The sequence below is a fragment of the Alternaria metachromatica genome (genome assembly GCF_023757995.1).
Source record: "Alternaria metachromatica strain BMP 0045 chromosome Unknown scaffold_1, whole genome shotgun sequence".
In the NCBI taxonomy this organism is placed as follows: Eukaryota; Fungi; Ascomycota; class Dothideomycetes; order Pleosporales; family Pleosporaceae; genus Alternaria; species Alternaria metachromatica.
The window spans coordinates 2,293,405-2,315,980 of NW_026055492.1; the positions used below are offsets into that span (position 1 = coordinate 2,293,405).

The following is a 22,576-nucleotide window of genomic DNA, read 5'->3' on the forward strand; positions in this document are numbered from 1 at the left end:
AAGGTCAAGAGAGCTGGTTTCCGGCGACCGCGAATGATGGCAGCTTCCTTTACTTGCGGCTAGAATGCTCTCGCGAGTCTGACATACAGCTGCCCGTCTTCGCCTCTACCTCCTCCTCCCTACCACGGCGAGCGAACCAGCATGCACACCCCGCCTATCGATCGCGCCACCAACTTTTGACTGGACCTTCATCCTATCGGTAGCAGGTGATGACAGTGATGGCAACATCGATGCGTGGTCGCATTGCAACGCCTCGAGCGAAGAGTCTGCCCCCGCGGCGGACTACCGACGACACGGCGAGGAGCTCGCTTTCGATGTACACCCCTCAGTTGGGATCACGGTCGACCTTTACCATGACACGGTGGTAATGCGGGCAGGCTCGGCGCTGGTTGTCTCTTACTTGCGACTTCAGCGCGCGATGTCTGTACCGCCTCTTCAGACCGCATGCGCCGCGACAACTCCCACCCCATGCAAAGACGGCATCCACTACTACCACAAGGAGTCTGGGATACACCTGAAGCTCGCAGTACCTTAGTGGGAAGCTGGCGGTACGATCTGTGATCTGCGCCCCTCGTCAAGACTGCGTGGGTCGAGCATCGACACCCACCCAGTACGACAGGTCCCCTTGTTCCACTTGGTACCGCAACGGAGGTCGAATGCTGTGACCGCCGGCCGAGAGCGCGCGCGAACGGCACTGCCGCGAATAACGACAAACAAGATACCTCCGGACGGCCACGGTAGACCCAGGGTTTTGATGTTGATGAACCAAGGTCAGAATAGGAGGCTAGCAGCAAGAACACCAGGAGGATGTCTCAAAACCCGGGCATTGCAAGAACAAGCATCCACCTGCTTGACTGCTCAGGCTAGCAACAACGTCTGGTGTTGTGTCGGATCTGATCGGACCGGCTATGTACAACAGCAGCATGACACGTCCGCCAAGGTTGCAAACTTCTCTCAGCGCCGGTATCCAGGAATGTCGGATCGCCCCGTCTACTGATCAGCTGAGAAGATTCTTCGCGTTCTTGGTCTCGATGATAGGTCTTTTAGCCTTCCGACGATGACAGTTGGTATCTGGATCTCGTCGTCGACGAGATGGCCAATAAACCATGTGTGCCTTCCCGGTCATAATGGTCCACAGCCATGCATGACAACGGTCTTCCCACTCTCAAGCGCCAACGAGGGTACTTGCGAGGTCTAGTGCGTCCATGCAAGGAGATGGTCCCCAAGACACACAGGAGTTGACAATCTTCGTCATGGATGATAGATCATTGTGAAGTAATGTCCTTTCATCTTTCGCCAGAGATACCATGTCAAGCAAGAGATGGATGAACACGGGTCATCAACGTCGACGGGACGTTGGGGTCGACAGCGAAATGTTCCAGGACAGGCCGACCGACAGGGGCCTTCATTCTCAAGCCCAGTATGGAATTGCGCCAAGTTCCGCTGTAACGCAGGTCCGGAGGATAGAGCAAACATCATCGACAAACTTCAACGAAAACTCCATCGTGTGGCCTTTTATCGAGGCCGGTTGTGTCGAGTCCACTCAGATTTGCCCAACCTTGTACGCCTGGGTGATGTTCATAGGCAGGCAGCGCGACGCTGCCCAAGCTCGAAGTGGAGATGTGTCGCCGCGGGCTGAGGGTATCTTGTACTCGGAATCATTCGGTCCGTCGCCAGTCATGCTTAGCATCCGCCGTCGCTTGTGTATTCCGTCCAGGTCAGAGCAGATAGATGGCCGGTATCCTCGAGAGCTTGGCTTGGCCGTCTACCCTCGTCCCAGTCGTTCATGGGCGATGTCCTCGAGACCATCTCAGCGCTCTGTATTCCTCAACCGGTTTATGTCTCAATGTTAAGACTCAACATTGTGGTCGTTGTAGCCATGTCGCTTCGTCAGAGCCGATCGGTCGAGGGTCTGTCGTGTAGTCTGGCTCCCTTCGATGAGCTGCGAAGGCGAAAGTCCGTTGCATCGCAAGATCTTTGATGATTCATTGTTCAAGGCGCTGCTTCGTTGTCCGTGCAGACATGTTGGTGGGGCGCTACTGGCGACTCGGGCTTCGGGTGTTTCTTGCTCGGAGAGGCGCTGCGATATGAGGAGAAGGACAATCGTCTGAGTCTCTAAGCACTGCAGCGGAAGCAGAGAAGACGGTTCCCGAGCTTGCTGTTCCTGCATCGCTTGATGCCCGCTCGTTGATCTCAGGATGTTTCCAGGCGCAGCCCCCGAGGGGAGGTAAAGGCGGCCGCCCCATACCCACACGTTCCTCTCTGCGAATTGCCTGAAGGTCTCCGTCAAGCCACTTCATTGCGTTACCCTGTCGTCGCCGCCGGTATAGACAGTTGTCGGGCGCTGTGGGGATGCCTTCGGGGATGCGACAAAGTCGTCGAGCAGACACCTCCGTCTTCGATGGCAAGGCTCCAGGGGGTCATGCGGCTCGCGAGGGAGGAGGCCATGTTGCGCAAAGGCTGCTCGATGGTGTTGCTGTCTAGGCGCGCCCATCGTGCGAGGGTACTGCTGTCGCAAGAGGTCCGCTGTCAAGGGAGCGCTTCCGGCGGCCTGGCCAGTCTCGAAGTCAGCGAGAGCAAGGCTGTTGAGACCTGCCCCAGCATCACAAGAGCTTATCTGCGGTGGTCAGTAGCTCTGCCATTGTCGGTGGCGGTGCTGGTTGCGGTGATCGTGGTGGTCTGGAGATGGTGTTGAGGCCGCGGAGAAGACCAAAGCCAGCGCCAGGCTCAACACCATGGCCACAGAGGCGGCAAAGGACAAGAACATGATCTCGAAGTACCTCGCATTGTGAAAGCCTTATCCCTCAATAGGAGCTCCGCAGCAGCGCCGCAGTGATTCTTCATCGACATTGAGGAGTTGCAGCTTGCGGTCTGTAGTTGGTCGAGGCAAAGTATTGTTATGGTCTGCGAGGATCATCATGAGATTTCAGGATCGCTTCACAACAAGCATTGAGGCGCTGCAAGCTTGCTGCAATGTCGCACGACCCTTTGGAAGCTCATGATTTCAGGTGGCCAACCCCTAAGTGCTGCCAATGGATATCAGACATTGCATTGAGCCTTTGTAATGAGTCTTAGCACCAGTCGAGTCCATCTCAGATTTAGTACTAGACTCAGAGAGCTCAAGGCCTCGTATTTTATTGGACATGAAGTGCTCATGATCTCTTGGATGCTCGTCGAGGCATGGGAGCAGAAAGGGCATGCTGTCAAGGGAGACATACGCCTACGGAACCGCCCCATTGCCGCTGCCGTTGCCAGGGCCAAAAGCCAAACAAACTGGACCCTGTGTGCATGCAATCCCCGCAACGCTGCCGCCTCGTCGTCGTCATCGCCGCACAACTCTCTCGCTAAGATCCCATAAAGTCTCACCAACTTCTACACCAGATATACCCAATCTGAGGTTCTATCAAGATATAAAGGCCTGGAATGTACTATATTCCATGATCCCACCTCCGCGGTGAAGACGCATAGCGTAATGGAAAAGGCACCTCACCTCTTTCCGTGGTTCACACCCAGGTTCGATCCTGACCGCCACCCATCAGGCGGTATATAAATATGGTGGGCTAAGGTGCGTCTTGCGTTTCATTATTGTCATTAACAAAGAGGTTCGGCGGTGGCCAAGAGGTATAAGAAACATGTAGGATCCATGCAGGCAGCTTCACAGTTAGCTCTCTGCATGGATCCGAAGTTTTTGTTTTTTGTTTTTCCTTTTTGCTCTGCTATGTACATGATTTCCTGCTCCTGTCTTCTTTTTGCCTCTATCTCTCTTTTTGCCGCTAAGCGAGCACACGCCGTTTTGCCACGCAAGAGTGCTCGCGATTCTTTTAGGTGAAGATGCTGTATGCTTACAATGTGCGCATTATGCTTGTATTAGCATAGGTAAGGAGCTTAGAGAGTAAGAAGTCGCCGGAGTGTTATCGCAGCCTTGGGCGAACATGCCTTTGCGATCAATCGCTGCACCCTCGCTTTCTGCATTATCAAGCAGCTTCAGCTGCCTTGTCTAGTACGACGAAGACAGAGCGAGCATCTGCCTTAGTCTTTGTGCGACGCAGCACGCTCTTGTACCTGCGAGTACCTACTTTTTATGATTCTGGAGTGACAAGATAGACGCAGTAGATCACAGCACAGCACTTGAAAGCGTGCGTTGAAACAAGTAAGTCAAGCTACTAGCAGAGCAATGCAACACCCATCAAACCGCATTCGGATGGCGAGCTTTGGTCTAGTCTCACGAATTCCTACACTCCCACGGACTCCAAGAAGCAATGCGAAGAAGACTCATGCTATGTCGCTGATGAAAGCCATCAGCGTAGGCAATAAGCCCGTCCTCTCCTTTGAGCCACGACTAGTTTGTCAGGGATACAGCTTCTGAATCAACTCGGATCGAGACGTGTGTCTTGGTTCTGCTTCCTTTCCCGACGCATATCAAAGATGCGTCTAAACAAACTTCTTATGGATCGAAGTCACATGGTGCGAAAGATTCACCACAGTCAACACATCAAATCTTAGCAGGACCTGCATCCAATAGGATGGGTATCTTGGTTTCACAGCTACATATGTTTCCACCCGGTCTCAATAATAACTTGCATCTCGTTGACAAGGCAAAAGCCGCCGGGCTCCGACTTCTTAGTTTCCGCAGTCCACTTTCCCAACTTCATACGTACGACCTGCTCCTTGAACAGGCTGGTAGTAGTCCACCTCAATATGCGACTCCGCCACAAAGATCGGAAGATCTGGAATGGAGACAGTATGACTTCCGGCGAGTGTACGTCATCATGCGAGGTACCGTTGTAGCCGACTCTGACGTTGGGGTTGAGGAACACACCCTTGCTCGCGGAAAGAGGGTTGTCGGCGTGTATCAGGCAGCACTCAGACGCTTCGACATGTGATTTTGCGAGGGAGTCGGGTATGCCGCGGAAGCGCAAGGGTGGGCTGGCGAGGAAGGGCTCGATGGGCATAGCGACTGCGCATTGGTTAGTAAGTGCTAAGGAGGTAAGACAATAGCGGACTCACCTATTCCATTCCAGCATGAGGAGACGGGTACTGGCAACAGCTTCTCGGCTGCGTGCCTCGAGGCGTACGATCTGAAGTAAGGCCAAGTTTGCATCAAGGCTTCATGGCCGCTTGAGTCTCGAAGCGCAAAGGTATCGTAGAACTGCGGCGGCTTCTTGAAGTCGATGGAGCAAGCTGCCGCATAATGTCCGCCGTTGGTGTCCAGCAATCGCAGTACGTCCTCCGGGGTAAACACCACGTCGTTCAGAAACAGTATAGTATCAAACTGCTCGCCCTCCGCAGCCAGGCGTTCCAAAGGCTCAAAGACATGATTCCGTATGGTCGCCAGAAAGGGCATCCGCCTCAAGTATGTCTCCCCGTCCGATGCCTTGATCCATCCGTGGTCCGTCGGCTGCTGCGCGATCTCATCCGCGTGCGATCTGTCGGAGAGTTGTATCGACCTCTTCACCTGCAGGGGTTCCAGCGCAGCATCGAGTTCTTCCAGTACGCCCTTGGTATAGTCATAGCTTCCGCTTTCGTATATCGATACGAACACGTTCTCGACGCCCAGCTCTTGTACCAATGCTACCAGCGCGTTGTTCCAATGCTCCCGGAGTAGTCTCGCATCGTTCCAGTGCTGGGAGGCTATGTATATGCGCTTCGTATTACGAGGTGGAGGCGGGCCTGTCGTCGCAGACGTCTGGTAATTGGACAAGGAGAGACAGTGTAGCGAGTCCCACACAAGAAAGAAGAGGACCAGTATCCGGAATGCTGAGTATAGCGGATGGCGGCGGAAGGAGTAGAATCTATGACAGCGCATTAGGAGACTAGGTTCTTGCGTAACTACAGTGCCATTGAGAAGGGAAGGTTATGGAGATCGCGACGAAGCAACAAGGACAAAGAGTGTAGTGAAGGCGCGTGAGTGAAAAAATGGAGCAGGTGCAACATACCACGAAAGTCGTTCGCGCCTCCAATTGAAGCTCCTGACCTAGACGTTTGGCGAAGTAAACGTCCGAGCCCTTGGTACAAACCTAGTGTCCTGCTAGGAACGGCACTTGGGTCGTATTGTAGTAAAGCCGAGATGGCCGTTTCATCGAGGGGGTACGATGGTGAACCGTGGATTTCACTCGGCACTCTTTTTTTAGTCCAATCAATTTCCCTTCCGTTCCGTAGAACCCGTGTAGAAGTGATTACGCGAGGGTGGTGCGACGTATAAGTGCAGCTGGTAGGCCATCTTGTGGTAGTGTGCTGCGTGACTTCTGGGTGACAGCGACGGCGTCAGGGGCCAGACGCGACGGACGCGTTTACGTCAGTATCCCCGCATCACGTGGTTGCCCCACCCAACATTAGCTCTCGAGGCAAGACAGGACGACTTGGCCTCGGACCTTTCCTGACTTCAACAATGCATCTTTTCACATCGACTACTTTCTTTTGCGACATCGACGCATGTATGCGTTTGCGATAAGACATCATAGTGCTTACTGCTTACGCCATCAACAAGAGATTTGGCTCGACGAATAGCAGAAGCTGCGAGCAGCCACATCTGATAATGCAGCCTTCCTTTGTCAGCAGCTCCGACCCTGCTTTTTCGCACATACAGCGTCGACTTACAAATTCCGGAGATTTTGTGGTTTCGGACGAAAACTATCGAACGTTTCCACCGGAGGACTATCGATACCCTATATACTCACAACTTGGTAAGCCTGTTATCAGTAATCTCATCATGTTCGAGTACGCATTGCTTTCTCATGGCCACCATGATAGGATGACTCCGACCGGAGGCTTTGAGGCTGATCGGTGATTACTTCTTTCGGGTGTTACATGCTTACCTCGCTTCCTATCCCGCCAATCTGGTGTCTCGAGCATTCGCATCTCCGACCTCTCCGCACATTCGTCCGTCCAAGCGACAACGTTATATGTACACACTCTACACATGCCGCAGGTATTGGTCGATGAATCATCAGATCTGACGTCCTGTCACGTTTTATGTCCGCTGACTCCGCTAACACCAGAGGCTTTTCGTTGAACTAACGTCAGAGAAGTGTCCGACGAGTTGCAGCACTGGAAATCTCTAGATCGGTCTAGTACTCACTGTAGCCTGCAATGTCGCATCGGTACGTGGTCGAGAGTGAGACTCATCCTCGTAGATTGTTGCCGTTTTAGGAGCTATCGGGGACATATGCGAAGAACACGCTATCGCCATGGCTCAACTCGCTGACACAACGTCCATATCCTGTCGTTTATTTTTCGCGCCAAGAGCTGTATCTTCAAGATGCGCGAGAGTCTGACAAACCCAGATACTGGGCGTGTAAGACGTGGAGTTAAGATAGCAGCTACGATGGAGGATATAAGCCTGTAGCACAGACTCTCAGTGTTGTGCAACATCACCACGTTTCAATACTTATCTTACAAGCCCGCCTTCCTCGGAAACCTTCCTATCTTCCTCACATCTGGCAGTCCAGGGCCGCTGCTGCTACCCCTACTTACCTCTTCGTTCTGTCTATCATCTCCCCCCAATCGCCAACAACCTTACGATAGCATCGCCAAAATGTCATACCTTTTCAAGCACTCCTTCATCGGAACCTTAGCCCATTACATCAAGCATCGAAAATTCGACTATGCGCGTACAAAAGCAAAGCCAATATCTACTTCGTCGTCGACTGACGATCTCCCTTTCCCAAAGGAAGCCGTCCCTGGAGCTGGAGATGCTGTTGGCACAGAGCTTAAGCAGCACCAGACCACCCTCGTCGACTGGGATGGACCAAACGACCCAAGCAACCCTCAGAACTGGCCTCAGTCCCACAAGATACTTGTGACTGTGCTACTATGCGTCTACACCTTTGCTGTGTACGTCGGCTCTTCGATATACACATCCTCACAACAAGCGGTCATGGACAAGTTCGACGTCAGCCATGTCGCCGCCTCGCTCGGCATTGCGCTCTACGTTCTGGGCTATGGTATCGGATGTCTGCTCTTCTCGCCGCTATCTGAAGTACCGGCCATTGGCAGGAACCCTCCGTATGCTGTGTCCGGCTTCTTCTTCATCATCTTGTGCATACCGACTGCACTGGTGGACAACTTCGCTGGTCTGATGGTACTGCGCTTTCTCTTGGGATGTAAGTGACGTTCTTTGGATCAATTGTACGACACATACTGACTTCGACGCGCAGTCATGGCCTCACCCTGTCTCGCCACGGCTGGCGCATCGCTCGGTGACATCTGGACGATGGCAGAATTCCCATTTGCGGTTGCGCTCTGGGCGGCGGTCGCGACACTCGGCCCCGCACTCGGACCTACACTATCTTCGTATGCCGTCAAGGACTTGGGCTGGCGCTTCTCAAGCTGGGAACTGCTCATCATCGCAGGTCCAGTATACCTAGCCATATTGTTGGTACTGCCGGAGAGCTCCGGACCCACCATCCTGTACTACAAAGCGAAGCGCATGCGAGAGGATACAGGAAACCAGGAGCTGATGTCGGCCTCCGAGCGAAAGCAAAAGAACATGAAGGTTAGCAGCTTGCTCTTCGACGCGCTGGTCAAGCCTTGGGAAATCAATGCCCTCGACCCCGCCATCTTGTTCACGACGGTGTACATGGGCTTGTGCTACGGCATCTACTACTCATTCTTCGAGGTAAGCACTCACCTTGCTCAACCCACAAGGACGCTCACTGACGCATCCATCGTAGTCTCTACCTCTCGTATATCCTGTATACTACGGTTTCAATGCCGAGTCGACGGGCCTCGTCTTCCTCTGTATCCTCCCAGCCTGCCTTGGCGCCTTCGCAGCACACGTGCTATACCTCAAGTACCGCGTCTTCCCCCGCCTCATGAACGGGACGTTCGGCGAGCTCGAAAACCATCTATGGCCCGGCATGGTAGCTAGCCCCGTCATCGCCGTAGGGCTGTTCATGTTTGCATGGGCATCAAGACCCTCAGTCCACTGGATGGTGCCTACCATTGGCCTCAGTCTTACTTGTTTTGGAATCTACTTCATCGCGCAAAGCGTTCTGTTGTACATCCCTAACATCTACCCCACATACGCAGCCAGCATCTTTAGTGCCAATAGTCTTAGCAGAAGCGCGTTTGCGTTTGCGGCGATCCTGTTCGCGAGGCCCATGTTCCAGGGTATTGGGATCGATGGTGGTGTGAGTTTGCTGGCGGGATGTATGGTGTTGTGTTCGTTTGGCATCTTTGCACTATACAGGTACGGCAAGACATTGCGAGAGCGGAGTCGCTTTGCTGTCGCTTGATGAGGGCGAAGTAACGAATGGAGGCTTGTAAGCTGCGTTACGTCAACGCCGACTGGAAATGAGACGACATGGACGGGCATGCTTTGGAGGGACATTAGGAAACTTACGACTTTTATAATCCATGCTTAGACTGAATAGATAGACACGAATTCTGTACAACTTCACTCACCACTGTCGTTCTCTTAGGCGATGTGAGGTCTGCTTAAGCTTGCAAAGAAGAGTGCCGCGCGGTCGTATTGGATGGGGATCGGCGAACGCAAGCCCATGATTTGCACTGGGCACCCACCCGCCGTGGGTCTGCACATCACCTCGCACCGACTGCGCAACCCGTTCACGTTGCAGACCCCGCACCCGTCATACCACGCACCACTACGCATATGTCATCTCCTTCTGGCTTTTGTGCGCGAGCGTGAAGAGTCTTGTCGCGGGCTCTCAAAGAAGGCTCCAGCGCAATATACATGCGCGCCCTTCCCAACTCCTCCGCCCAGCAATCTGCGGCACGCGCGCGCTCCGACGTTACATTCCAAAATCCTACGACATGCTCACGATGACGGAACATCGGCACTGCAGATGACTCAGAAGCACGAGAAGCTATCCTTACGGCCGATTCTGCGATGCAGCTTTCAATAGCTCCCGCCGTGGTCAAACCATTGGTCTCGCGTCAGCGCGTTTGCTAGCCCTTGGGCGTGTCATTTTCGCGATGCCAATGGGTAGCCACTGTCGCGAACCTCCCGCAGGAAAACTTAGTCTCAGGCTAGACCCACACACCTCTCCACCAAGAGTACTGCGCCGTAAATCTTGGCTGACTGATCCGGCAGAAGAACGGTCAGGCGGATGGTATGTATACGAAGGGCGCAGCCAGATGAACAAGGCGTAAGTGCTCGAGCAGACCATGTCTTTGTATTGATCGCTACGGTCACACAAGCCAAGACGGCTGAAGATGGACACCCTTATTTGAAGGATGCGGTTCTGACAGGGCTGAAAGGGTCTGTCTCGAAAGGGAATGGTTAACGCTCGGTGCCCCTGACTTAAGCATCGCTTGAGCCGTAGCCGACGCCATCCCAACACCAACTCACCAATTTGTTCGGACCGGTACCCCCATTGGGATGAAACCACTGCAACCATGCAGCCATGAGAAGATTCCTGCAGGCAGCCACCGAGAGACCCGGTGTTTACACTGTCCACGGGTACCGACTGCAGATTCAGGAGGTCGCTTTGGCACCAGGATCTTCTTCTTCCAACTCACCCGGGATTGCCAAACCAGCGCAAGACGCAATACCAACCCGAGCAGAGGTTGTTGGCTTTATGTGTCTGTCCATACTATAGGCATGCAACAACGACGCCACCGGGAAGCTGGACCGAATGCCGTCCTGAGCCGTTCCATTATGCATCAGCAACTCTCCTTCCTTTTGCTGACGGTCGAAGGAGCACTCTCGACGGTTTAACCGAGATTGATGCTATCGATACTTAGACACGGCCCATTCACCGGTCTTGAAGCTAGGGTGAGGCATCACATGGAAGCGTTTCCAAAAGCCATGTTGATGGTTAGCGCTCGCCTAGACGCAGGTACTGCTGGACGCCCGACGACACTTCAGACCCGAAGCAGTTAGGATCCAGGCACCTCTACCAATGGCATGGAACTACGGAAGCCATCGTTCTGTTCCTGCAGGCACACGATGTCTGCCGTCTGAATCTGCACGATGGCCTCATGCCACCAAACGGCGCAGTCAGCGTCCGACCCTTCTCGCTCATGCAGGTACAGCCCTGTGGGCCAAGACTAGATATAGTGCAATCTCCCATGTCTTCTTTTCTCATCGTCAGTCGCACTGCTTTCCAGTTCGTCGTCAAGTCACTCTTTCGAGTCTACATACTAATTGCAGCATTTTTGCTTGCGTCCTTTCGTTGAGTCCGCTCATCACGATCTTTACTGGCCCCCGGCCGTCCTATCATTCAAAATCGCATATCGTTGTTTATATCGTTAATACCATAATCATGTTTCCCTCGACCTTCACTCGCGCTGCTTTTGCAGCTGGACTCCTTGTCTCTGGCACCGCTGCCACTTACGACGCTGCCGCCAAGACGAACATTGCTATGTACTGGGGACAGGGATACGATCAGATCCCACTGATTGATGTCTGCACTGACCCAAACGTTGACATTGTCAACATCGGCTGTAAGTTATTCCATCTTTCATCTATCGACTAGGAAGCAATGCTAACAGTTCTGGAACAAAAAGTCATCACCAAGTTCCCTACAGTGGTCGGCGCATACCCCGGAAGCAACCATGCGAACGCATGTGGCAGTACTGTATATTACGATCCAGTCCTGGAAGAGGACAGCACTTTGTTCAATTCCTGCCCTGGCATAGAGGAGGCTATCAATGCTTGCCACAGGAGGGGTAAGAAGGTCATGCTCTCCCTTGGAGGCGGCTGGCCTACGGACTACTACCTCAAGGACAAAGACGTCGCAGAATGGACTGCTGAGTTCCTGCTCGGTGCCTACGGCAAAGTCACCCCTGAGTGGAAGGCTGCCGATATGCCGCGTCCGTTCGGCAACGCGTTCGTAGACGGCTTCGACTTCGATCTCGAAGCGCAATTCTACAACATGCCCGGAGGTGATGAGAAGTTTATCTACGCCAACTACGAATACTTCGGCAACTACGTCAAGGCCCATTCGAACATGCTTCTCTCTGCTGCTCCCCAGTGTGTTGTCCCTGATGCTAGGATCTCCCCTATCATGAAGAAGTTGAAATTCGACATGATCTTCACCCAATTCTACAACACCTGGGAATGCTCTGCTGCCAAGGAGGTCGATGACAAGAAGAAGAAGCAGCCCAGCACTTTCACCTTCCAGAAGTGGATCGACGAGATCAAGGCCTCCGCGAACCCCGACGCCAAGTTCTACATTGGATTGCCTGCCGGTCCTGACGGCGTCGAGAACCACAAGGACCACTACCTCGAGCCCCTTGACGCAGACTTCTTGCTTCGATTCTACAAGAACGACCCCAGCTTTGGTGGTGTTATGCTCTGGGAGGCGACTGTGTCTGTCAGGAACCCGACATATGGCCAGTCGTACGGTACTTGGATGAAGAAGTCTCTGGAGGGTACCTTCATGAAGGATTTCCACCCCGTCGTGTCTTCCAGCACTCTGTCTTCTTCCACCGTTACTCCGACTTCGACCATGCTATCATCCTCCAGCACCCCTGTCTCGTCCACGATGGTCTCCTCCAGCACTCCCATCTCCAGCAGCGCTATGACTTTCAGCACCCCTGTCTCCAGCAGCATGGTCTCCTCCAGCACTCCTACTCCCAGCACCATGATCACCAGCAGCAGCGCCTCATCATCGTCTGCCTACGTCACCTCGAGCTCAGCTTCCAGCACCAGCTCCGTCCACGTTTCTTCCAGCTCATCCGTCGCAGAATCGTCTTCCGTAGCCTCCAGCTCCTCTGCTGTTCACGAGAGCAGCTCAGTCTACAGCGAGATGCCCACTGCCAGTGAGAGCGCCAGCTCCGTTGCGACTGTCAGCAGCACCATGATCGAGCCCTCGTCCATCGCTACCATTTCTGTATCTGCCTCCAGCAGCGAGTCAGTCTACGTTCCTCTCCCAACTGAGACTATCACTGCCAGTTCCGTCGAGTCAGTCAGCAGCAGCATGGTTGAGTCTTCTTCTGTCCCTGTGATCACCGCCACTGTCAGCGCCAGCTCGGTATACGAGAGCTCCAGCTCCATCGAGACCGTTTCCAGCACCCTCATTGAGCCGTCGTCCGTTGCCACGATCTCTGCTTCCGAGACTGCCAGCAGCTCCGTCTACGTTCCTTCCCCTAGCGAGACCTCTGCTTCCAGCGATGTGTCCTCGTCGGCCTCAAGCTCTAGCGATATGTACCCGACTAGTGCCGTCTCTGCGACTACCCCCGGTGCTTCAAGCTCTAGCGACATGTACCCTACTGGTTCAGTCTCTGCAACTGCCCCTGGTTCTTCAAGCTCCAGCGACATGTTCCCTACTGGTTCAGTCTCTGCGTCCACCCCCGAGGCTGCGTCTTCTACCGCATACGCGCCTGAGTACAGCATGTCATTCTCTGCCGTTTACCCATCCGAAGTCCACTCGTCTGTTGTCTACTCATCCGGTGTATACTCCACCGCATCGCCGATGTACCCCACCGACACTGTCTCTGCTACATACCCTGCTGAGAGCTCCAAGGGCTCTGTTGCATCCAGCACTGGCCACGTGAGCATCCCATCCATAACGGAGAAGCCTGAGTACCCCGAGTCTTCCAAGGTTCCCGCCGGCTCCACCACTTCAGTCGTCACAAGTAAGTTTGCAACAAACCCGATAGCACACAGATATCACTAACATTTCCTAGCTACCTACGTCGATGTTTGCCCCACTGGCTTGACCACCGTCACCACCACCTACGTTGCGACCGTCTGCACCAAGTGCGCAAAGCCCACCGGCTCGACCGACGTACCTGAGGGCTGGACCACCAGCGTCTACACTGCCAGCACTATTACCGTAACCATCACCAAGCCCATCGCTACCGCCACTCACGTGCCCGCATACCCATCCTCTGCTCCTTCCGTCGCATACCCTGCAGACTACCCGGCTAAGCCCGTGTCCTCGGGCAAGCCTGCATACCCTGCCGTCCCTGAGGCGTCTATGCCCGCGTACCCTGTCGCCCCTGAGGCTTCCAAAGTTGCTGAGTACCCGGCTGTTCCTGAGACTTCTAAGGTTGTTGAGTACCCGGCTGTTCCTGAGGCATCGATGCCCGCATACCCCGACACGCCTGAGGCTTCCAAGGCTGCTGAGTACCCACCTATGCCCGAGGCCTCCACGGCCGCAGAATACCCCGCCATGCCCGAGTACCCCAAGAAGCCCGTCGAGCAGGAGGCCACCAGCACCATGTACATGACCCTCACCAAGGTCGCAATGTCCACCTACACTCCCGCTCCTTACCCAACTGCTGCAGGTGCTCCTTACGTTCCCGCCGGCCCTGCCATGAACGGTACCAGCATGTACGCGCCTATGCCTACTGGTACTGGTAAGCCTACCATGCCTTCCTCGTACACCCCGCCTGCGGAGTTCGAGGGCGCTGCTAGCCGTGTTGGAGCTGGATTCATGATGTTTGTTGGTGTTGCTGGCGCTATTCTACTTCTCTAAGCTGGATGATTGAAGAGTGTTGTGTTGTAGTTGAATGTTTACGTTTCTCATGTCACTTCGTACGTTTTTTTTTAGATACCACTAGGTGTAGTTGTATGCCATGCGAGTACGCGCAATTATTCTTCCTGTTCATACTTCGTCAATATCAATTATGCCCGCCAACCTTCACAACGATGCAAGCCTAGAATATGCTAGAAACCACACGCTTCGTAGAGACGAGTGACAGCATGCGCGTCATGCCCAAGGTCTTTGGTCGTGATGATAGGATAGCGCAATACCAGAGGTAATGTCGTGACTGTCGATAAAGTCAAGGGCTGACCCCAGCCTTTTAATGATGCATGGGGGAAGACGGGTGTTGGGGATCGGCTGCGGGAGGCCGCGGGGGTGAAGCTTGGAGCTCCAAAACGTGGGTGGAGTCACCTTTCGTCATTCCCTTGCGATCATTGAACACACGCGAACGCGCAGCCTGCACCAACGCCACAACCTCTTTGTCGCGATGCCCGTACAGAAGCGATTTCACTTGCGTATTGTGCCCCCTGACTGACTTTACCCGCACAGCCTCACATCGCACTTGCTCAGCTGTTTCTGGGAGCATCGCCTCCGGTACCTCTTGCCTCTCGCGACTTCCTCGAGCTGCGCTTTCAAGATCCATCCAGCCTCTAGCAAACTACACAACGTGCCACGATGAAGTACACTGTATACGATCGCTTACTTAAGCGCGAAGTCGGACAGCAGCCTAGGAAATACTCGGACATTCGATCAATATACGGCGACCGCAAATGGGTGGACGACCTCGATATCGTGAACGAACTTGAGGGCCATAATGGATGCGTCAATGCTCTCAGGTATGCAATCACCCTAATTATACATCGGTGTCATAGTCTGACTCTACCAGCTGGTCAACATCTGGCCGCCTCCTTGCCTCTGGCTCCGACGACCATCGTATCAACATCCACTCGTACCACCCCGAATCGTCGACGTCGCAGTTCAATCTCACCACCTCCATTCAAACAGGGCATCAGTCGAACATCTTCTCCGTGAAGTTTATGCCATACTCCAACGACCGCACAATTGTTAGCGCGACAGACGATGTACGGATATTCGATATCGAGCATTCAGGCCACTCAGCCTTGCGGTCTACAGGCAATGCGGGCAGTACAGGCAGAGCACGCCGGAGACTGACGCTTACAGAGGGAGATACCAACGCGAAGGCGTTCCGTTGCCACGCCGACACGGTGAAGCGGATCGTCACCGAAGACAACCCCTTCTATTTCCTTACGTGCTCGAACGATGGCGAGGTACGACAATGGGATGTACGGCAACCCTCCAAGGCATATCCACCTCCGCGAGACACTATGCTGCCCGCATGGGCGAGAGATGAAGACGCCTCAGACAGCATCCCGCCGCCACTCATCTCGTATGCTCGGTATGGACTGGATCTCAATACCGTGTCATGCTCGCCTAGTCAGCCGCATTACATTGCGCTAGGTGGGGCACATCTCCATTGCTTCTTGCATGATCGACGTATGCTTGGCCGCGATCTGAACAACGAGCGTGGATCTAGGCTATCGAGTCCAGAGAGTTGGAACGATAATGACGATGAGCTTTTAGGGAAGGCGACGCAATGTGTGAAGAAGTTTGCGCCAAACGGAAAGCAGCGCATGAAGAGAAATGATGGCGGTCACATCACAGCATGCAAAATCAGTGATGCCGAGCCGAACGAGCTCGTTGTGAGCTGGTCTCAGGATCACATCTACAGTTTCGATATTCTACGGGCGCCAGATGCTAGAGAGAACGTGACGCCCATCAAGACCTCGAATAGTGCATCTGGCCATCGCGTGAAGGACACGAACAGGAAGCGCAAGCGACCAAAGTCCAGCACATTATCTCAAGAAGGCGTTGAAAGAGCCGAATCAAGACAACGTACCGAAAGTGCCGATGAGGATCTGGCACTGCGAGTGACATATGGAAATGGCCAGAGCGAAGATATCCGCATTCATCCTCCTGCTGAGAATCGCATGACTCAGGAGGAATTGAATGATCTACGAGCATCAGACCATTACCGCATCGCAAGTACAACCGTCAAGATAGCGAAGCGAATCTTCGAGCTAGGTGAGCTTGGAGAGTCTGGAATCCACCTCGCATGCACGTCCATCGTAGGTCTAGCGAATTCGATCTTGCCCGACATGGACGACATCGATAGGACGTGGGGCTATCCAATCGATCCAGATCCCGTGGACGTCGCAGTACAGAACAAGCTTCGCGATAGCAGGGCAGCGTCTCGTCGATTCGTGCAAGCAGCCGGGACATTAGCACGGGTGCTAGGTGGACAACTCTTGACTGGATCCAGCTCTGACGCCTTGATCGCCCAGTATTTCGCTTCAATACAACCAGCGCCCCGGGAGCGCGATCCTCCACAACACGAGCAGTTTGGATACGACTTCCTGAAAGCCATACTGCTGTGGATTGACAGTGGCCCTGGAGCAGTCGTGGAAGGATTTTCGAGCCGAAGTGGTAGCACTCGCTTTCCCATCCCCCATGGTTCGGATATGGATGCCATTCAAGAACGGCTGATCCCATACCTGATCGAATTGGCAGACGACACTAAAATCGTCAACGTCGATGCCTCCAAGTATGAGACAGACAGCACTCGAGTCTTGTACGACTCTGAGTTTGAGGCTGTTGATGCGTTCGGCCATGCCATCACGATACCATTTGCGGATCTCACCGGCGAGAATGAGTCCACATCGGAGTCGGCGTCTTCTAGCGAGCCCACACAAACCCGAGCTACAGCAAAACGAAGATGGGTGTACTATGTTGGGAGGGGTGTTCTACGCAATGCCGCCAAAGATATCAAATTCGCTTTCGTAGACCGCGCTTACGGCGGCCAGGGCATATCTGACAAGACGATCAGAGCTGAAGAAAAAGCGTTGAGAGAAAAACAGGAGGACATCGATCCCTTGGTAGACGAGGGCCCGGTCCGCGATGCAGAACTTATCAGCACATCGGCACAAGAGAGAGGCGATCAGGAAGAGGCTGCTTCGAGCTCTGCTAATGCGAACGAGTCGGGTTCTGTGGCTATTGAGAGCGCCGATGAAGAGAACGAAGAAGAAGATGAAGAAGAAGAGGACGACGACGATGATGACGATGAAGACAGTGATGGTGATATAGAATCGGATGATGGAGAAGACGAAGACGACACTGACGATGAAGACGAAGAAGGCCTATCACGCACAAGATCTGGAAACATGTTATGGCGATCAGACTTTGGCCGCAGTCGCTACGGGCGATGGAAGGTGGAGCGCGATGTACCTTGTGTACCTCATACACGTGTCTATACTGGGCATTGCAACGCCAGGACAGTCAAAGACGTCAATTACTTCGGACTGCAGGATGAGTATGTGGTCAGTGGAAGCGACTCTGGCCACGTCTTCATCTGGGATCGCAAGACAGCGGAACTTGTAAACATCCTGGAGGGAGATGGAGAGGTGGTCAACGTCATTCAAGGTAGGTCTGAGTATCCAAAAATGGCGAGGCAATTTCTAATATGATTAGGTCACCCCTATGAACCTACGATGGCGGTTTCCGGTATCGACCACACGATCAAAATCTTCTCTCCAGATGCGCAGCTCCAGCGTAACGCACGGAAAGGTGTCGGAGTGCATTCGTCCGATCCGGCTGCTTTCTCCAGTCTAAACTTCGGTCGTCGGCGTCGCAACCGCGCTGCCGAACCTGAGGCTGAAAGTGAGCCTGCCGTCGATGCCCCTAGTGACAGTGACGATGAGGTTGCCCCCGGTGGACTCAGCAGTCGACGAAGGATGCACCAAGCTTATCAGATTACAAGTCAGAACGATATGGACCGGAAAGGCGGAAGAGACGATTACTTCATCAGCCAGGCTGTCTTCGCGCAATTGGCTCGGCATATTGCCCGTGGGCAGGGTGCTGGTGGTGGAGGTGATGAGGAAGGAGAGGGTGGTAGACCGGTTGTCATCACAGAAGAGAACTGCAATGTCATGTAGGCAAGACTGAACATCTGAACGACTTCATTATGCCTCTCGGCTCTCCAGCTACCAATCCAATTATGTTGGCGCAACTAAATGTTCTTACGCCGCTCTAAGCTGACCCCTTTTGTCGAAGATTATCACACGTGCCCAATGCCGTAAGCGTTTATGAGGCCTTCTTCTGCTTGGCCTTGAGTGCCTTCTTCCGATTGCTCCTGATCATGACCACTGAGAGGAAGCTGCCGACGACCGTAGTGCCCAGGATGAGGAGGATGACGGGGATGCGGATGGCCCAGACGCGTGGGAGGAAGAGGGAGTGGAGGATGTGGTCGTCGTCTACAAAGGGCTGTATAGAGTCAGTATGTGTACCAGAACGAAGTGATCACACAAAAGCATACCATGAACAGAGTCCAGACAGTGTAGTAGACAAAGATGGCAGTCGCTGCGACGAGCATGCTGAGGCCTACGAGGCGATCGGCCTGTGATGGTTGGTCAGTACGCAGCCTTGAATGCTACGCGTGTGAGAGCATACCATTGTGAAGATTGGCGAAAGAGTGAACGAGTGTATTAGCTTGGAGTAATGGTGGTTACAATCACCTCGCTGGCCCTTCCCCCCAAAGTCGCGCCAAGCCAAGACCCCTGTCGGCGAAACCGCGGCCCGTTCGCCGCAACCTTCGATCGCCCAACCGCCTGTAAGCTAAACTTTTGCGAAGCGCGTCACTCTCCGCCTCAACACTCGCCATCCTCCACCTCACACACGACCCACTGCGCGACGATGGAGGTCGCATCAGCCGTTCGCCTGCCCTCACCGGAGCCTGAGCTCGACGCCAAAGACGTTCCGCGCAAACGCGAGCGCTCCCCATACGATGGACCGAGTGCTGGGCCATCAAAGCGAAGCAGGAGGGATGAAGAGGAGGACGACCGTCGCAATGGCGGTATCGGCCGTCGCCCGCCGCCAAAGCCTACGACCAACGACCTCCCGGATGACGACTCGCGGTTGAAGCTTTTCCAGAATGCCTTCAGCGCGAACCGTAAGCTGCCCGTTGACGACTCAAAGACACGTGCTGGAGGCGCGTATATCCCGCCGGCGCGCCTGCGCGAGATGCAGAAGTCGATTACGGATAAGAGCAGCCCTGAGTTTCAGCGCATGGCGTGGGAGGCGCTCAAGAAGTCGATCCAGGGTTTGATCAACAAGACGAATACTGCGAATATCAAGATGATTGTGCCGGAGCTGTTCTCGGAGAACCTGGTGCGCGGACGCGGGCTGTTCTGCAGAGCTATCATGAAGGCGCAAGCGGCCAGTTTGCCTTTCACGCCTATCTATGCGGCTATGGTCTCTATTGTCAACACGAAACTGCCTCAAGTTGGCGATCTGCTGGTTCGGCGCCTGATTGTGCAGTTCAGGAAGGGTTTCAGGAGGAACGACAAGGCCGTGGCGCTATCGAGTACCATGTTCCTTTCACACCTCGTCAACACGCAAGTCGTCCACGAGATCTTGATCGCCGAGATTCTGCTCCTCTTGCTCAACAAGCCCTCCGACGACTCTGTTGAGATCGCCGTCGGTATCATGAAAGAGGTCGGCGCTTTCCTCGACGAGATGAAGCCTGCGATCGCGAACGCCATCTTCGACCAGATGCGCAACATCCTCCACGAAGCCGACATCGACAAGCGCACACAATATATGATTGAGGTTCTTTTCGAGGTCCGACGCACAAAGTACAAGGACAACCCGGTTATCAGGGAGGACTTGGACCTGGTAGAGGAGGAGGATCAGATCACCCACAACCACACGCTCGAGGGTGATTTGAAGGTTGAGGATGGCCTCAACCTCTTCAAGGTTGATCCCGATTATGAAGCGCACGAGGAAGAGTACGCGAAGATAAAGGCAGAGATCCTAGGCGAAGAGGAGGGTAGCGACGATGATGGATACACAGATGCGTCATCTGAGGATGAAGAGGACGAGGAAGTGAAGGCCATGGACGTCAAGGATCAGACCAACGCGGATCTTGTTAACCTGCGAAGAACGATCTACTTGACCATCAAGAGCAGCGGTGGCTTTGAGGAGTGCGTGCACAAACTTATGCGCATCAACCTGCCACATGGCTTGGAAAACGAGCTCACCACGATGATCGTCGAGTGCGCCAGCCAGGAGCGCACATACGAGAAGTTCTACGGCATGATTGGAGAGCGCTTCTGCAAGCTGAACAGGATGTGGACCGACCTTTTCGAGGAAGCATTCGCGCACTACTACGAGACTATCCACCGCTTTGAAACGAACCGCCTTCGTATCATCGCACAGTTCTTCGCGCATCTGCTAGCATCCGACGGTATCGGCTGGCACGTCTTCCAGGTGGTCAAGATGACGGAAGAAGATACCACCTCTAGTTCGCGTATCTTCGTCAAGATCTTGTTCGAAGAGCTGCTAGCTTCTCTCGGGCAGAAGGTCGTTGTGGAGCGCTTCAAGGACCCCATGCTACAAGACAGCCTTACTGGACTCTTCCCCACCGACGCCGACGACCAGAGCAAGACCCGCTTCTCGATCAACTACTTCACTGCAATCGGTATGGGTGTGCTTACTGAAGGCATGCGCGACTGGCTCAAGAACGCTGCGCCCAAGCCGAAACCGCTGCTCGAACCAGAAAGCGACTCCGACGACGACCGCAGCGTTTCATCAAGATCAAGCTACAGCTCGAGCAGCTACTCACGCTCCCGAAGCCCGGTTCGCAGAAGGCGCGACTCAAGATCCAGGTCCAGATCCGACTCTAGAGGACGCTCGTACACACGCAGCCCTACGCCAGCCCGCAAACGTGGAGGCCGTGGCAGAAGCGACTCCTACAGCTCCGCATCCCGCTCTCGATCCCGCTCCCCAGCACCCCGCAAACTCAAGAGCAAGCGCTCCTACTCAACCTCCCTCTCTCGATCACGCTCCCCCGCGCCCAGGAGACGCGGCCGCAGTCCCTCGTCCTCCCGATCCCGTTCTCCACCCCCGAAATCCAAGACCACACGACGAGGACGCAGCCCATCCGGCTCGCTATCCCGTTCTCCACCTCCAACACGCCGCCGGAAGTACACTACATCCCCTTCGCGTTCCCCATCCCCGCCACCACGCCGTCGTGGTCGTGATTCTAGCACTCCGCCGCCCAGGCGTAGACGTGGCTCGAGCAGTGCCCCGCCATCGAAGGGCAAAGGGAAAGCGAGGGCGGATAGTGGCAGTCCGCCGCCGCGTCGCACTCGCAGGAGGGATACCAGTTCCCCGCCGCCCCGAGAGAAGGCTAATGGCAAGGCGAGGGAAGTCAGTGCCAGCCCGCCGCCGCCGAGGATGAAGAGAGACGATAGTGGGAGTCCGGCACCGAGGGTGAAGAGGGATGGTAGTAGTCCGCCGTCGAGGAGACGGAGGGATTCATAAGGTGGATTCTGGGTACAAGTTGATGAGTGAGAGGACTTGCGATCAGGGGATTTGGCGTCACATGCTTCGGTCGGGAGAAAGATTGCATGGATTGGTAGCGTTGTATTGTTTTCTGGAAGCTTAATTGCGATGATTGGGTGAGGGAGGGATGTATGTGGGAGAGGCTCGATATCGATGGATATTAGTATAGCTAAACCAAAACGAGACACTATCACATTGACAGCCGTACATATTTCTCGGTTTCATGTAGTGCGCACTTTCTTCATATGATCCTCGGGCAGCTTCCAATCGTGGAAGTTGCGTGGCTACGTCACGGGTTGGTCGTGGCTTCACTTTTGCTTCCTCAGCCTGATCTCACGTTTTCGAAGCGTTGAGTTTCTGTGACGTCGTTTGCGTCTTTATTGAGGCGGGAACAAGGGCCTCTGTTTTTTCGCTTTCATCCCAAGAGAGGAACCAAATCGACGCTTCCCTCACATCGTTACTAGGTGTCACAAGATACTTAGCAGAACGTCATCCGTTTACTCGCCTCATTAGAGCGTATATATCATCTACTACTCGTTGGTCCATTAGATCTCTACGTAAATAGACAATGCTAAATCTCCCGAACAGTTACGACACGTACTGGCGCAATAGCGAAGGAGGGGTTGCCACATGTTTTCAGCCTTGTGGCATCTAGCCCTCCTCACCTGCAAGGCGTTCTCGCAATATGCAGCCACTGTTCTGCGGTATGCATGCCGAGCTCTCCGGTGATCCAATAAATGGCTTACTCGATTGCTCGG

The 22,576-nt window shown here is 54.1% G+C and overlaps 6 protein-coding genes across 6 annotated transcripts; 4 read left to right on the top strand and 2 right to left on the bottom strand.

The window, feature by feature from the left end:
• Nucleotides 1–4,544: 4,544 nt before the first annotated feature.
• On the bottom strand, nucleotides 4,545–5,806 carry J4E83_000738 (uncharacterized protein; the record flags this gene model as incomplete). The annotated part of the gene is made up of 2 exons (XM_049327699.1): nucleotides 4,545–4,957; nucleotides 5,008–5,806. The coding sequence occupies 2 exons, from the start codon at nucleotides 5,804–5,806 to the stop codon at nucleotides 4,545–4,547; spliced, it is 1,212 nt and encodes a 403-aa protein (XP_049193844.1).
• Nucleotides 5,807–7,534: 1,728 nt separating this feature from the next.
• Nucleotides 7,535–9,236, top strand: J4E83_000739 (uncharacterized protein; the record flags this gene model as incomplete). Its single annotated transcript, XM_049327700.1, has 3 exons — nucleotides 7,535–8,102; nucleotides 8,157–8,617; nucleotides 8,673–9,236. 3 exons carry the CDS (start codon nucleotides 7,535–7,537, stop codon nucleotides 9,234–9,236), a joined length of 1,593 nt encoding a protein of 530 aa, XP_049193845.1.
• Nucleotides 9,237–11,228: 1,992 nt separating this feature from the next.
• J4E83_000740 (uncharacterized protein) lies at nucleotides 11,229–14,390 on the top strand (the record flags this gene model as incomplete). Its single annotated transcript, XM_049327701.1, has 3 exons — nucleotides 11,229–11,409; nucleotides 11,458–13,545; nucleotides 13,597–14,390. 3 exons carry the CDS (start codon nucleotides 11,229–11,231, stop codon nucleotides 14,388–14,390), a joined length of 3,063 nt encoding a protein of 1,020 aa, XP_049193846.1.
• A 684-nt stretch (nucleotides 14,391–15,074) lies between these two features.
• J4E83_000741 (uncharacterized protein) lies at nucleotides 15,075–18,409 on the top strand (the record flags this gene model as incomplete). The annotated part of the gene is made up of 3 exons (XM_049327702.1): nucleotides 15,075–15,235; nucleotides 15,286–17,897; nucleotides 17,946–18,409. The coding sequence occupies 3 exons, from the start codon at nucleotides 15,075–15,077 to the stop codon at nucleotides 18,407–18,409; spliced, it is 3,237 nt and encodes a 1,078-aa protein (XP_049193847.1).
• A 148-nt stretch (nucleotides 18,410–18,557) lies between these two features.
• On the bottom strand, nucleotides 18,558–18,926 carry J4E83_000742 (uncharacterized protein; the record flags this gene model as incomplete). Its single annotated transcript, XM_049327703.1, has 3 exons — nucleotides 18,558–18,737; nucleotides 18,790–18,870; nucleotides 18,924–18,926. 3 exons carry the CDS (start codon nucleotides 18,924–18,926, stop codon nucleotides 18,558–18,560), a joined length of 264 nt encoding a protein of 87 aa, XP_049193848.1.
• A 240-nt stretch (nucleotides 18,927–19,166) lies between these two features.
• CWC22 (pre-mRNA-splicing factor cwc22) lies at nucleotides 19,167–21,157 on the top strand (the record flags this gene model as incomplete). Its single annotated transcript, XM_049327704.1, is given in 2 exon segments — nucleotides 19,167–21,056; nucleotides 21,068–21,157. The coding sequence occupies 2 exon segments, from the start codon at nucleotides 19,167–19,169 to the stop codon at nucleotides 21,155–21,157; spliced, it is 1,980 nt and encodes a 659-aa protein (XP_049193849.1).
• Nucleotides 21,158–22,576: the final 1,419 nt, after the last annotated feature.